This window comes from Erythrolamprus reginae, chromosome Z (assembly GCF_031021105.1).
Source record: "Erythrolamprus reginae isolate rEryReg1 chromosome Z, rEryReg1.hap1, whole genome shotgun sequence".
Taxonomy (NCBI): Eukaryota; Metazoa; Chordata; class Lepidosauria; order Squamata; family Dipsadidae; genus Erythrolamprus; species Erythrolamprus reginae.
The window spans coordinates 85,603,976-85,619,200 of record NC_091963.1 but is presented as its reverse complement, the minus strand read 5'-3'; the positions used below and the strand labels follow the sequence as shown (position 1 = coordinate 85,619,200).

The 15,225-nt window shown below is 45.2% G+C and overlaps 1 protein-coding gene across 8 annotated transcripts in view; it reads left to right on the top strand.

Annotated features, from left to right (window-relative positions):
- GRB10 (growth factor receptor bound protein 10) overlaps positions 1 to 15,225 on the top strand; it is a 450,157-nt gene that overhangs the window by 415,349 nt on the left and 19,583 nt on the right. For all 8 annotated transcript variants that reach the window (XM_070727755.1, XM_070727759.1, XM_070727754.1 and 5 more), the window contains 2 exons: positions 3,510 to 3,587; positions 4,885 to 5,001. In XM_070727755.1, coding sequence (XP_070583856.1) covers positions 3,510 to 3,587; positions 4,885 to 5,001 — 195 coding nt within the window. The remainder of the gene's footprint in view (positions 1 to 3,509; positions 3,588 to 4,884; positions 5,002 to 15,225) is intronic.

Genomic DNA, 15,225 nt, shown 5'->3' with positions numbered 1-15,225 from the left:
ATTTCTACTTGGCCTCCCTTCCTTCTCATATAACTGTTCTATCTTAGTTATCCCTATTCCCTTCAGCTTTCCTATGACCCTATTTAAATTTGTTTCATTATCTCTATTTGTTACATATAACAATGACAGTTTTGATTTATCTAATCCTATTTTCCCCTGCCATTTTTTCCAGATTTCCATAGTCCCTTTCACGGGACCTATTAATTTATGTAGATCACTCTTATAACACATTGTAAAAATTTATTCTCTATACTTCATTCCATTCATCTCTTTTTCCAATTTCACCCATTTATTTTCAAATAATTGCAGCTCCATTAATCTTTCAATTTGAAATGCTTCTCTATACAACTCTGAACAGGGAATTCTCCATCAACCACCTTCTTCATTAGCTATTTACCACTTTTTCCTTATTCTCAGTCTTTTATCTTCTTCAACCCAATAATTAAGTTTTTTGTCCTGAACTTTGATGCTGATAAACCCCCTGGCAATACCTGAAACAGATATATCATCTTGGGAACTATCATAATTTTTAATGCTCTTATTTTAGCCATTCTCCTTAGCTTTTTCTCTTTCCAGATCCTCATTTGTTTCAACATTTTCCTCCATATTTGTCTTTCTTTTTCTTCTTTTTCTTTTTGTATTCTGTAAATGTATGTTTGTTTATTTTTTGTTATATTTTTAAAGAATTTAATTTAAATTATTTTTTTGGTCCATAATTCACCTCCTCAATTTTTGCTGGATTTCTCAATAACCAAATTCCCAAGTATTTAATTTTCTTTAGTCCTAACTTCAATCCTGAGTTTTTCCTAATTTCTATCTGCTCTCTCAGACCTATATTTAAAGACATAATCTCTGATTTTTCCATATTGACCGATAATCCCAATTCCTGTTTAAACTCTTGCAAAATATTCCTTATACCTTTAATCATCTCCATCGGGGTCTGGGTTAGTATAATTGCATCATCTGTAAATAGGTTTAATTTCATTTCTAATTCCCCTATTTTATATCCTACCCAAGTGTTATCTTTTCTTATCTTATTAGCTAATGTCTCTATTACAAATAACATTGGAGATAAAGGGCATCCCTGCTTGGTGCCGGTGAATTTTAATTCTTTGCGTTCTTTGTCCGTTCACTCTTATATATGCTTCATTCCCTTTATAAATCTCTTTTATAGTTCTGCAAAATTTGTCCCCCATATTTAATACCTTACATACTTTATATAAATAACTGTGGTTAACTTTATCAAAAGCTTTATAGACATCTAATTTCAAAATTCCCAATTTCTTTTTTAGTAACAGTAGCATGGTGCATCACATTTATTACATTTCTAATTGGTTCGCTTAACTTCCTACCCTTCACAAACCCATAATTGTCCTCTTCAATTATTTTTGGTAGGATATTTTCAAGTCTATTTGCCAATATCTTCGTAAATATTTTATAATCTTGATTTGCCAAACTAATAGGAGAGTAGGACCCTGGCTCTCTTAAATCTTGGTTGATCTTCAGGATGGTAACAATCTCTGAAACCTTCCATGTCTGCGGAATATCATGAGTTAACAATATATTATTAAACAATTTCCACAAATGCGGCAACAATTCATTCATATAGGTTTTATAAAATTCTCCTGTAAACCCATCCGGGCCCAGTGCTTTGGCTTGTTTTAACCTTTAATTACTCTAGCAATTTCATCTTGTGTAATTTCTGCATTCAATATTTATTTATCTTCTTCACTTACTATTTTCCCAACTTTAAGGACTCCTATATTTACCTGCTCCTCTTTATACAAATCATCATAATATTTTCTCATCTTCTCTAGCTGTTCTTTATCATATCTAACCATTCCACTAGGGTCTCTCAATGCTAATATACATGATTTTTCTTTCCTCTTCTTCAAATATCTTGCCATTTGTTGCATTGATTTTGTCCCACAACTCAATATTTTTTGTCGCATCATCATTCTCATTTTATTCCATTGGATCTCATCATACACTTTCAATTGTTTCCTTTTCAATTTCAATAGGATATGCCATTCCATACTCTTAATTAATCTCAAATGCTTTTGTATCAAATCTATTTCCCTTATCTTACTCTCCCTTTCTCTACCCCACCTCTTTCTAATATCTGCATTGTCCCCACATATAAGCCTTACATGCATCCCAAACAATTGGTTGTTATATATCGCTTACATCATTAATTCTGAAATATTTACATAACTCTGCAGTTTATCTTTATCTTGTTCTTTAGAAGTTACAATTGCATTATATCAGTTGTATTATATAATCAATTCAACTAAATGTATGATATATTGCTGAATAATAAGTACCTCTATTTGGTATGTCTGCATGGAGATCCACCATATTAAGTCTATTTAAATGTAACATCTTGCTATTTCCAATCCCATTTGTTAATTGCATATTAAAATCTCTTGCCAAAAATGTTGTGCCCTCCATAAAGTTATCCATCTTTCTCTTTGTGTTTATTATAAATTGTTTTGTTTTTGCATTCGGGCATAAATTGCCACCAATGTCAATTTCTTTTGATTTATTTTCCCTTTAACGAACAGCCACCTCCCTTCCCTATCTATGAAAAAGAATTATTGAAGATACTCCAGCATCTGGGTCTAATTGAATGGAGTCCTCTTTTGGTTGTTTAGTTATTATGTTTGTTTTTTATGTTAAATTTAGATAATGGTACCTCTACCTATGAATGCCTCTACTTATGAACTCTAGATAAGAACTGGGTGTTCAAGATTTTTTTGCCTCTTCTCAAGAACCATTTTCCACTTACAAACCCAAGCCTCCAAAACTGTAACCGGAAAAGGCAGGGAGAAGCCTCCATGGGATCTCTCTAGGAATCTCCAGGGAGGAAACAGGGCCAGAAAAGGTGGGGAGAAACCTCTGTAGGGCCTCTCTAGGAATCTCCTGGGAGGAAACAGGGCTGGAAAAGGCAGAGAGAAGCCTCCATGGGACCTCTCTAAGAATCTCCTGGGAGGAAAGAGGGCTCCACCCTCCCTGTGGTTTCCCCAATCGCACGCATTATTTGCTTTTACATTGATTCCTATGGGAAAAATTGCTTCTTCTTACAAGCTTTTCTACTTAAAAACCTGCTCACAGAACGAATTCAGTTCGTAAGTAGAGGTACTACTGTATATACTTATTTTTGTTTGTAATTATTTATTTTGTTATATGTCACACTAACTTCTATCAATCTAAATATATAAATAAATAAACAAACAAATAACTAAATAAATAAATAAAGCAGGGTCTCTCTTCTATGCTATAATGATCTTCTAAGTATTTCGATAGTAAAATATTGCAGATTTCAACATGAATGTCCTATTTTGCTACCTCTGTAGGAAATTATATTGCAGTTGCTTCCTGAGAAGAAATGGAAACTGAACAGAATTCTAACTAAGCCAATCTATGATTTAAGCCAAGCAAACAAACAAATATGATCACAGTCTTAATTTAAAAAAAACAAATGATCTTTTTCTCTCTCCACTTTTCAGTATGGGATGTTGCTTTACCAAAATTACAGAATTCCACAACAGAGGAACAATCTGCTTCTTCACTTTGCCACTCCTGTGGTAAGTTAATTTAAATACAGAGATTATTTGTCTAATATATAACTAGGAGTTCAAGTGGAGTTTTTTTCTCATTGAATGATAGAAGCTAGCTTTTAACTACCCAGTCCTGACATTCCCTACATCATTTTTTTTTTCCAATTTTCAGAATGTCTGGATTTTAATTCCCAGTATTTTCCAGCCAGCATGAAATTGAATTTCATTCATTGTAACATTGCCAAGGTTTCCAAACACTCCCTATATACTCTTACAGAGTCAGAATGATACCCCTGTAACACTCTTAATAATTTCATCCTAAGGAAACTAAAGAAGTAAAAAAAATCATTAATCAGTATAATGAAATAATATGCACAGTGCACTAAAGGATGGGATTGCAATGCAAATCCAATTTGCCTAACTACTCTTAATTATATACCAATAAATGAGATTGCTAAAAGTTTTACTCTGCTATTCAGAATTTTATTGTCTGTCTTGTCAGGGTGTGATTAGGACAGGATTTCATTTCAGTGTTTTTGGCTATGGAATCTTGCATGTTAAAAGTCCATATACGGTAACTAGATTATGTTGAGAAGCACTGTTCTATTCATTTATTTTATTTATTTTAAATTTAGTTGAAGTTCTGTTCTGAATTATAGTGACCCAACATGCCTCACCTGACATACTGTTGGAGCCATTGGAAATCATAGTTTCCATACCCATTGTTAGTACTCTGTGCATAACAGTTGGGTTTGGCAATATATAAACAAGCTAACAATGAATACTTGTATGTATTAAAGCACTATAGCTTTAAGAGTTACTATTGGAGATGGCCATAAGAGGAAGTCAGATGTGTGATTCATTCTCCCTGTTATTTCTCTCTGCTATTCTCTGTGTCTGATTCTCTGTCTCTACTCACTCTTGTTTGTTATTGATGATTGTGACTGCTGTAGTAAGAACTGTGTGTTTGATGATGCTTTATGTATTTGTAAAACAGTACAAGTAAGGTTTGTAGTGTTGTTAATGTATTGAGAGATATTGACTGATTTGACTGTGCATGACCAGAATTGTTTAACTTGACTAAATAACACTACTTTAATGTATCTGGTTTGTATGACTGAACCATTACTCATATCTCCTGACTATCTGCTGGAATTCCACATTTCCTTTGTGCATGTGTATCATTGATAACTCAGGGGTCATTGCCTACTCCTTAATACTCGTGGGTTAATGTCTGCTTGATTTATTTTATCCCAGGTGTTATTTTTCTAGGATTTCAATTTTTATTTTATTTTAATGATCTTTTAAAAAAAAAATCTTTCAGAGAAGTGTTTCTGAAAATTCATTAGTAGCAATGGATTTTTCTGGACAAATAGGAAGAGTGATTGAAAATCCAGAAGAAGCACAGTGCGCAGCTTTGGAAGAAGGCCATGCATGGAGGGTAAGAGATTGTAGCCAGTTGATAAATCTTTCTCTGTAAACGTGTATGTAAAACAATCACAAGTTAGATAATAACTTCATTATTGTTGTAAGCTCTTGTATCTTGGGACTGCACAATAGGTGGAGTTATAGTTCTATGGAGGTGCTCTGATAGTCATGTTTTTAAAGGAATTTGAAATTTGATTGAAGAAAGATATTATTTACTATGTCACTTTAATAATGAGATGGTAATGACATTTCAAGGTGCAAATGTTTATTAGTAAAATCATTACAGCCCTTTAGGTGGCATTGTACACATGTTAAGAAGATGTTTCATGTTAAGAAGATGTATATGGGCCAAATCTAGGAAGAGATGTTAGGCTATGTCTTCTTCATGCATTAATTGAATGAAGGAGCAATTGATACAAAAAGATACAGATATTTCTCCACTGCAGCTGGAAGGAGAGTCCAACATGGGTAGTTAACCAATCTTATTGGTAGAGACTGAGTTAATTATTTACATATTAATTAGGTACCGCCCCCTTGTATCCCCCATGAGCTCAGTTTTAAAAACTCAGTCTAAGAGTAGAGACTTACTGAGTTTGAGCTTAAGCTAATTAGAGCTAGTAATTAAGAAAATAATTAATAAAATGTTGTAACCTGTTTAATTTTTCTGCTTTGTTTTTCAGATGGAGCTGACAGCAGTAGAACAGGAGGTAAGGGGTCCCTGCCCTCTGCGGGCAGCACCCCCAACGTTACTCCTCAGGGGTTTTGTATTCCCTCCGAGGGAACACCCCGCAGAGGAGCATCCAGCCTGGGGTCCCTGGCCTCCGAGGCCACACTAAGGCTGCAAGCCAAAGGTGGGGGGGTCCGCCCCCCCCCACTGGGAGGCTTGATATCGCTCTGAAGATCCGGCGAGGCTCGCCGAAAGAGCGATCAGCTGTTCGGCGGCAAGGGAAGCCGCCGCCGAAGCCGCCGCCGCCGAAAAAGGAAAAAAAGCCGCTGCCGAAGCCGCCGCCGGAGCCGCTGCATCAGCGCGACCGCTGAGGCCACCAGGCTATTGAGGGCAGCGGAGGCGAGAGCCAGGGCGACTACCCTGGCGGAGACCGCCATCAGCGGCAGAGCCCGAAAAGACCGGGAACGGCACGGGCGCCGCCATCTTGGAAAAGATCGTGGGCGGAGCGCAATTAGGCGCGAATGGCCAGCATTCTGGCGGCAAGAGCGCGAGAGGGGCGATTAGGCTCCAGTGCGCAGGCGCAAGAGGCTGGGAAGCCGAGACGCCATTTTGGTTCGAGTCATAAGGGCGTGGAGCCAAAATTTCTGTTTATCAACATAACTGTGAGTAACTATGGAAGAGCAGGCCGGGAATGACAAGAGCAGTTCCCCCGCCATCAAAGATAAGGGCAAAGGGAAGGCAAAGGATAAGACAAAAGCCTCCCAATCTTCCAGCTCCTCTTTAAAGGAGGCGGAGAAGCGTATTAAGGCCCTTGAAAAGAAACTGGAAGCGGCCCTGCAGCCCTCTCCCTCAGGATTGCCCCTTACCCAGCGGCAGCAAATGACCCCTGACCAACTGACCACCCAATCTCCCTTGGGGGCCACTGGGAGCATGCCAACAGGGGGTCGCCTGATAGACAGTTTATACCAATATCTCAGGCCATGCCATCTCCTGGCGCTTCCTGGAACAGACCGGGATCAGCAGGCCATTCGGTCAGAAGCCTGCAGGGGCCTTCAGCTACGTTTACCCCCACGGCAGCAGGCTTAAGGGGCCCATCGGGCTCCTGGCAACAGATGACGCCTGACCTGCAGGAAATCATTGCCAACGTTTACTCACAGGGCATTGCTACGGGGGTGCAGCAAGGCGCTAGACCCCCACAACAGGTTCCAGAAAGAAATCCTTGGACAGTACCGCCCCCTTCTGGCGTGGGGTCGCTGATGGAGGAATCACAGTTTGAAGAGAGTGACAGGGAATATGACTGGTCAGAGGATGAGACAGTACCAGAACCGCCACCAGCGGTAGGCCTGTTTAAACCTGCTCTATTCAGAACCTTGCTCTGTAAGGCCAAGCAGGTGATGAACCTCGCAGGCACGCCTAAGGCGACTGACCCTGCTGACACAACAAAAACCTCGGAGGCTCTTCTCAAGGAATCTCAGCCGGAGACTGAGCACTTCCCGGCCTCCCACATCTTTGTCGAGGGAGTCAAGCGGCCTTGGCAACACCCAGCGGCTGCGCAGGGACCTTCGAACATTGAGAGGAAGTTTTACACTTTCGACGAGGAGGTGGAAAAACTCCTAGAGTTCCCGCCAATTGACCAACCGGTAGTGACACTTGTCTCCAGTGCGTTGGTGCCTTCGGAAACTGGCGACAGCTTGAAGCCTGAGGATAGGAAGGCGGAGATGTTGCTGAGAAAGGCACATCAGATGTCCGGCTGGGGGTTTAGAGCGGCTGCCGCGGCGTCATTCATCAATAGGGCATCCATTATGTGGTTGCAAGAAATGCAAGCCAGGCATGGGCCAGAGGACGGACGCCTCAGGCAGGACCTGAGCAAGCTGCGAGCAGCAGCGGAATTCTCAGCAGACGCTACCCTCCATGCGGCGAAGTTCTCGGCTAGGAGCATGGCAACGACTATGTCGTCACGACGCCTTCTCTGGCTGCGAAATTGGCCAGCAGACTTGAAGTCTAAATGGCGGCTGGCCTCAAGCCCGTTCCAGGGGTCTATGCTGTTCGGGGAGATCTTGGAGAAGGTCCTCATTGAGGACAGAGACAAGAAGAAGGTGCTCCCCAGGGCAAATAGGAGACAGGACCGCAGGTCCGCCCCATACACAAGGCGCCAGAACCCTCGCTGGGAAGCCACCTCAGGAAAGGGTCAGGCTCAAAGATCCTTCGCTCCAGGCCAATATGGCCAATACAATCAGTCCTCCTTTCGATCCGATCGGGGGTCATTCCAGGACAGACCCCGAGGCTACCAACAATCGAGACGGCCATTTCGGGGAGGTAACCAGAGAGGTTTTCGTCGCTCCAAGTGACTCAGCCGGGATGCCGATAGGAGGGAAACTTCAACATTACAGTCCCTCCTGGCTACACACATCATCCGACAAATGGGCCTTAGCCACCGTTTCGCAAGGGCTGCGGCTGGAGTTTGTCCAGCCTCCACCATCCCGCTTCCTTCATTGCCCCGTGATACGGGACTCACAAAAGAGACTACAACTCCGAGAGGAGATAAAGCATTTATTGGACATTCATGCTATAGAGCCGGTACCCCAACAGGAAGAGGGCAAGGGGTTCTACTCAGTGATCTTTATAGTACCCAAGGCCTCAGGAGGCTGCCGGCTCATAGTAAACTTGAAACAATTGAATGTTTTCATAAAATACAGGAGGTTTCGAATGCACTCTTTACAGACAATTATAGCTTCCATACGCTCCCACGATCTATTAACATCAATAGACCTCAAGGAAGCGTACCTCCACGTGCCCATACATCCAAGTCATCGGCGGTTCCTCCGCTTTTGCACCGAGGGGGAGCATTTTCAGTACAGGGCCATGCCGTTCGGCCTCTCCTCGGCCCCTCGAACCTTCACCAAACTGTTAGACATTTTGACGGCAGACCTGCGCCAGAGATCAGTCCGGCTGATGGCCTACCTGGACGACATAATCGTTTTGTCCAGGTTACCATCGGGAGCCAGGAACGACTTGGACAGGACAGTGCAAACACTGGAATCTCACGGTTTCACGATCAATATGGAGAAAAGTCACCTGTCTCCCACCACCAGATTACTTCATCTCGGAGCAGTCATAGACACCTTATCAAACACGGTATCTCTGTCTCCGGAAAGACAACGCACCATACGGCAACTGATCTCCAGCATTCAGCACAACAGGAGAGTTCCCCTGGCGTTGTTATCCAAAATCCTGGGGACATTGGTGTCAGCCATAGGCATCGTTCCCTGGGCAAGACATCACATCCGGGATCTACAGTGGTTCTTGCTCCCAGCTCAGAGAACCAGGAGGAGCCACTGCAACAAAAAGGTTCGTGTTCCACGGGCAGTCCGAGAGTCCTTGCGATGGTGGACATCGCCAGCCTTAAGCAAGGGCTCCCCCTTTCGGCTCCAGAGCCCAGTAACCCTCACGACAGACGCCAGCCTTTTAGGATGGGGCGCACACATCGGACATCACATGGCCCAGGGCCTCTGGTCAGACAAGGACTTGGAGCCAGTCAACATCAATTTCCTCGAATTGAGAGCAGTGTTTTTGGCCCTCCAAGCGTTTACTCCGCTGGTGCAGGACAGACACGTGCAGGTCCTGACAGACAATGTTGCAACCAGGGCCCATCTAAATCATCAGGGGGGCACGAGGTCACAGCGCCTCATGGAGGAAGCCAACCATCTCTTCGATTGGGCCGAGATTCACCTGGCATCCTTGACGGCCGAACATATTGCCGGCGTCAGCAATACTCAGGCGGACTGGCTGAGCAGGACCATTCTAGATCCATCGGAATGGAGCTTGGACCCCGCCATCTTTCAGCGGATGACTCAAAGATTCGGCATTCCCTCTGTGGATCTGTTTGCCAGTCAGCAGAATGCTCAACTGCCCAGGTTTTACACACGTTTTCCGGATCCAAGGGCAGAAGGGACCAACGCCCTCCTCTCCCCTTGGCCACCCGGTCTACTTTATGCCTTTCCTCCCACCAGTCTCATTCCCAGGCTGGTGGAGAAGATCCTGGCAGAGAGAGCGGAGGTGCTATTGGTGGCGCCTCACTGGCCTCGACGTCCATGGTTCTCCGACCTTGTGGCACTATCGGTGTCACCACCGTGGAGGATTCCGGACCGGATCATCGCCCTCAGTCAAGGGAACCTGCAAAACCCGGATCCCCAGTGGCTACATCTAACCGTGTGGCACTTGAAAGGAGCAGGCTGAGGCAACAGATGTTACCAGAGAAGGTCATTGATACCATACAGGCAGCACGACGTCCGTCGACGTCAAGAATCTACCAGGCAACCTGGCAAGCATTCTGTAAGTTTTGTGACCAACGTCATCTGAACCCGAAGGAGACATCGGTAATCCCGGTGTTGGAATTTCTGCAACAGGGGATAGAACGGGGGTTAGCCCCTAACACCCTAAAAAGACAGGTGGCAGCCCTGGCCACTATGATACAAGTTCCAGAGACACGCTCCTTGGCCTTCCACCCGTGGGTGAGGGATTTTTTACGAGGAGCTACAAACAAGCACAGCCCGCCAGTCCGGAGGTTTCCGTCATGGGACCTTACGCTGGTACTCAAAGCATTGACAAAACCACCTTTTGAACCTTTGAGGTCCATTTCCCTACGACTGCTATCCATTAAAACGGCCTTCCTGGTCGCAATCACGTCGGCACGCAGAGTGTCAGAAATAGCGGCATTATCTGTCAGATCGGACCTCTGCATGTTTTATCCAGACAGAGTTGTGCTAAGATTGGACCCCACCTTTATACCAAAGGTGAATTCTACATTTCATAGGAAACAGGAATTGATACTTCCTGACTTTTGTACTCATGGAAATCATCCATCTGAATTGCGATGGCACAAAATTGATGTCAGGCGAGCTCTGAAAATCTACATCAGACGTACGGAAACATTCAGGAAATCTGAACAGTTGTTCATATCATTCTCGCCACATAGGATGGGTCTAGGCTTGTCTTCTAAATCTATTAGCCGATGGCTCAAGGATTGTATCATGGAAGCTTACAAGGCTAGGGACCAGACCCCACCATCAGGACTGACGGGTCATTCAACACGTAGCGCGGCCACATCAGCTGCCTGGGCCACGCAAGCATCCATAGAGGATATCTGCAAGGCCGCGACCTGGGCGGCTCCTTCCACCTTTGTTAAACATTATAAGTTGGATTCGTTTGCTTCAGCGGACGCAGCGTTTGGAAGGTGTGTTTTGCAACGAGTTTGTGCCTCCACGACGTCCCTGACAAGACCTTCTCCCTCCCATGGGCCTTAATCTTTGGCATATCCCATGTTGGACTCTCCTTCCAGCTGCAGTGGAGAAGGACCGTTGTACCTACCTGAACGGTCTTCTCGCTGCACTGGAAGGAGAGTCCAAACCCACCCGGCACTGTTTAAGTTCAGGGACGCCGGAGTTGGGCAGACATTGTTTTTGGTTGGACGGTTGACAATAAAAATTGGTTATCCTCTTACATTGTCTTCGTTTTTAAAACTGAGCTCATGGGGGATACAAGGGGGCGGTACCTAATTAATATGTAAATAATTAACTCAGTCTCTACCAATAAGATTGGTTAACTACCCATGTTGGACTCTCCTTCCAGTGCAGCGAGAAGACCGTTCAGGTAGGTACAACGGTCCTTTTATCCTGTTTTTCATTCATTGATCATATTATACAGAGGTTTTTCTCTTCAATCCACCTCCATCTCCATTCTTAGATCGTGGTTATACTAACAATAGACCAGGATGTCAAACTCATGGCCTATGGGTTGGATGTGTCATATGCTAGCCATGCCCACTTCTGGTTTAGCAAAGGGGGGGAAAGTCATGATAAATCATGTGATGACAACATGATGGCACATGTTTTACACCCCTGCAATAGGTAGTCCATGAATGTGGAAGAAAATTATTGTTATTGCTTATAAAATATAAACATACCATATTTTTAGATTGTAAGAAGCTCTGGACTATAAGACAAACTTAGCTTTTGGAAAGGAGGGGGGGATCTGCCTTGGCACAATTTGCTTCCTTGAAGTAAACAGGATGGTCAGCTTCAGCCTGATTTAGCACAAGTAGCTGATTGGCAGTTGGATCTGCCTCCTGGAATATTATCAACTGTTCCAGCTACCGGGATCACCACTGCCCATCACCACTGCCACCTATCACCACATCTGCGTGCCCCATTTTTGGCCTCTGTGCATCCTATTTCGGCCTCCATGCATTTTGCTAAATCAGGCTGCATTTTGCTAAATCAGGCTGTTTGCTATTTGTTGCAAGGACGCAAATTGCTGGGAGGCAGAGGCCTATGGGCGGGTGCTGGTAGGTAGCTGGGGCTTCGGCAACATTTGCTGTATAAGTTGCATGGACATATCCACCCACTTTTTTGGAGGGGGAAGTACATCTTCTACACTGACAAATGCAATATATCAGATTTAACAGTTGTTTTCTCCTTATTTGGATGGTAATTTTCAGATGGAGGCGGAGACACCGGTGAGTGGGTTGAGCTCATCCGTCAACCAATCAGGACTGAGCCCATACTATAGAAGCTTGTAGTCTGTCAATCCCTCCGCTTTTTTGTGAAGGACGATACATCGGCTCACAGTGTGGTCAACAGTTGTATATGATTGACAGACAAAGAACAGTTGAGAAAGCCAAGACATATAGTACAAGAAATAGATATGACCTTCCCCTCATAAGAAAAAACAAGATAAGGCAAGAAAGGACACAAACCATCTTCGAAGAGGGTCGGCATACAAACAAACAAACAAACAAACAAATAAATAAATAAATAAATTCTAGTGGAGAGAAAAGCAAAATAAAGGGAGGGCCTGACTGGTGTCTCTGCCTCTGTCTGAGAATTACCGTTCAGGTAAGGAGAAAACAACAGTTAATTCTCCAGAGAGGCGGAGACAGCAGTCTGTGGGACCTGCCAAAGTTGGATCTCTAGGTCAGTGTTTCCCAACCTTTTTTGAGCCGCAGCACATTATTCACATTTAAAAAATCCTGGGGAACATTGAGCGGGGGGGGAGGGGTGTGTGTAAAAAAAAGTTTGGACAAAAAATATCTCTCTTCCTCCCTTTCGCTCTATTTTTCTCTCTCCCTCTCTCTCTCTCTCCCTTCCCTCCTCTTTCCCCTCTCTCTCCATCTCTTTGTTTCTCCCTTCCTCCCTCTCTTTTTTGCCCTCCTTCTCTCTCCCTCCTTCCTTCCCTCTCTCTGTCTTTCCCTCACCCTCCTTCCCCCCTCTTTCTCTCTCTCTCTTGCTTTCTCTCTCTTGCTGTCTTTCTCTCTTTCTCTCTTCCCCCTCTTTCTCCCTCTCTCTTTCTCTCTCTTGCTATCTCTCTTTCTCTCTCTCTCTTTTGCTTTCTCTCTTTCTCTCCCCCCTCTCTCTCCCTCTCTCTTGCTATCCTCTCTTTCTCTCTCTCTTTTGCTTTCCCTCTCTTTCTTCCCTTCCTCCCTCTCTCTCTCTCCTCTTCTCTCCCCCCTCCTCTCCCTCTCTCTTTCCTCCTCTCCCCCTCCCTCTCTTTGCTATCTCTTTCCTCTCTCCTCCCTTCTCTCTCGCTCTCTCTCTCCTCTCTTCTCTTGCTATCTCTTTCTCTCTCCCCTCTTCTCTCCTCTCCTCTCTTCTCTCTCCCTCTCTATCTATCTCTTTCTCTCCTCTTTCTATCCCCCCCCTCTTCCTCTCTTCTTTCCCTCTCTACCTCTCTTGCTATCTCTTCTTTCCCTCACCCCCTCTCTCCTCTCTCCCTCTCTTTCCCCTCTTCTCTCCTCTCCCTCTCTCTTGCTATCTCTTTCTCTCTCTTTCTATCCCCCCTCTCTTCCTCTCTCTTTCTCTCTCTACCTCTCTTGCTATCTCTTTCTCTCTCTTTCTCTCCCCCCTCTCTCCCTCTCTTTCTCTCTCTCCCTCTCTTGCTATATCTTTCTCTCTTCCTCTCCCCCCTCTCTTCCTCTCTCTCTCCCTCTTTTGCTATCTCTTTCTCTCCCCCCTCTCTCCCTCTCTCCTTCTCTCTCTCCCTCTCTTGCTATCTCTTTCTCTCTCTTTCTATCCCCCCTCTCTTCCTCTCTCTTTCTCTCTCTACCTCTCTTGCTATCTCTCTCTCCTTCTTTCTCTCCCCCCTCTCTCTTTCTCTCTCTCCCTCTCTTGCTATCTCTTTCTCTCTCTCCCCCTCTCTCTCTCCCTCTCTTGCTATCTCTTTCTCTCCCCCCTCTCTCCCTCTCTCCTTCTCTCTCTCCCTCTCTTGCTATCTCTTTCTCTCCCCCCTCTCTCCCTCTCTCTCTCCCTCTCTTGCTATCTCTTTCTCTCTCTTTCTATCCCCCCTCTCTTCCTCTCTCTTTCTCTCTCTCCCTCTCTTGCTATCTCTTTCTCTTTCTCTCCCCCTCTCTTTCTCTCTCTCCCTCCCTTGCTATATCTTTCTCTCTCTTTCTCTCCCCCCCTCTCTTCCTCTCTCTATTTCTGTCTCTTCCTCTCTTGCTTTCTCTTTCTCTCCCCCCTCTCCCCCTCTCTCTTTCTCCCAGTATCCGTGGGGCGACGGCAGGGTGATCAGCTTGAGGCGGAGCTCCAGAACGGAGGCACAGATGGCGGTGGCTAGAAGCCGTACATTTCTGGCGTTGCGCTGGGCATGGACATGGGGCTTGAGCCTCCGTCCTGGTCCAGCCAGCAGGCAAGTGCCAGCCACGCAATTCCAGCATTTCCAGCCGCCGCCATCGGTGCCTCTGTTCCTCTGTTCCGGAGCTCCGCCTCCGGAACAGAGGAACAGAGGCACCGCAGAGGCACCGACGATCACCCTTACGTCGCCCCACGGCTACTGGGAGAAAGAGAGAGGGAGAGAGGGGGAGAGAAAGAGAAAGCAAGAGAGGGGGAAAGAGAGAGGGACCACCCTGCCACCGCCCCACGGCATGGCTCCTGCCCGCTGCCGCCGCCATCACCCTCCCCCTGCGCACCGCCCTGCCGCTGCCCTCCCACCAAGCCCCAAAGCTCACCTGCTGACAGGGAAGCTCCAGCCGGGCGGGGCGCCGCAACTGCTTGAAAACTTGGAAGGCGCAAAGAAGCAAGCTCAGCTTCCGGTCTCAGAACTTTTTTCTCTTCGAAAAAAGTTGCGAGGCCAGAAGCTGAGCTTATTTCTTCGCGGCACACCGCTCTAGGTAACAGTTAGTAGCAGGAATTACTTGCTGTAGGACCCTTCTACCAAAGGCAGCATTGGAAGAGGCAAAGTTATCTATCTTATAATGTTTAATAAAGGTGGTCGGTGAAGACCAGGTAGCTGCTCTGCAAACCACCTCAAGAGATGCCTGCTTGGACCAGGCAGCCAAAGCAACTGCACTTCTGGTGGAATGAACTGTGATACCCTGGGGACAAGAGGACAAGGACAGATCATAGGCCTTTGCGATGACAGCTCTGATCCACCTGCCTATGATTGTGGAAGAGACCTTCTTACCCATAGAGGCAGGGAGATAGGAAATGAAAAGGGCCTTGGACTTCTTCCATCCTTCCATGTGGTTCAGGTAAATATGTAGGGTGTGCCTAACATCCAAGTTGTACTACTTCCATT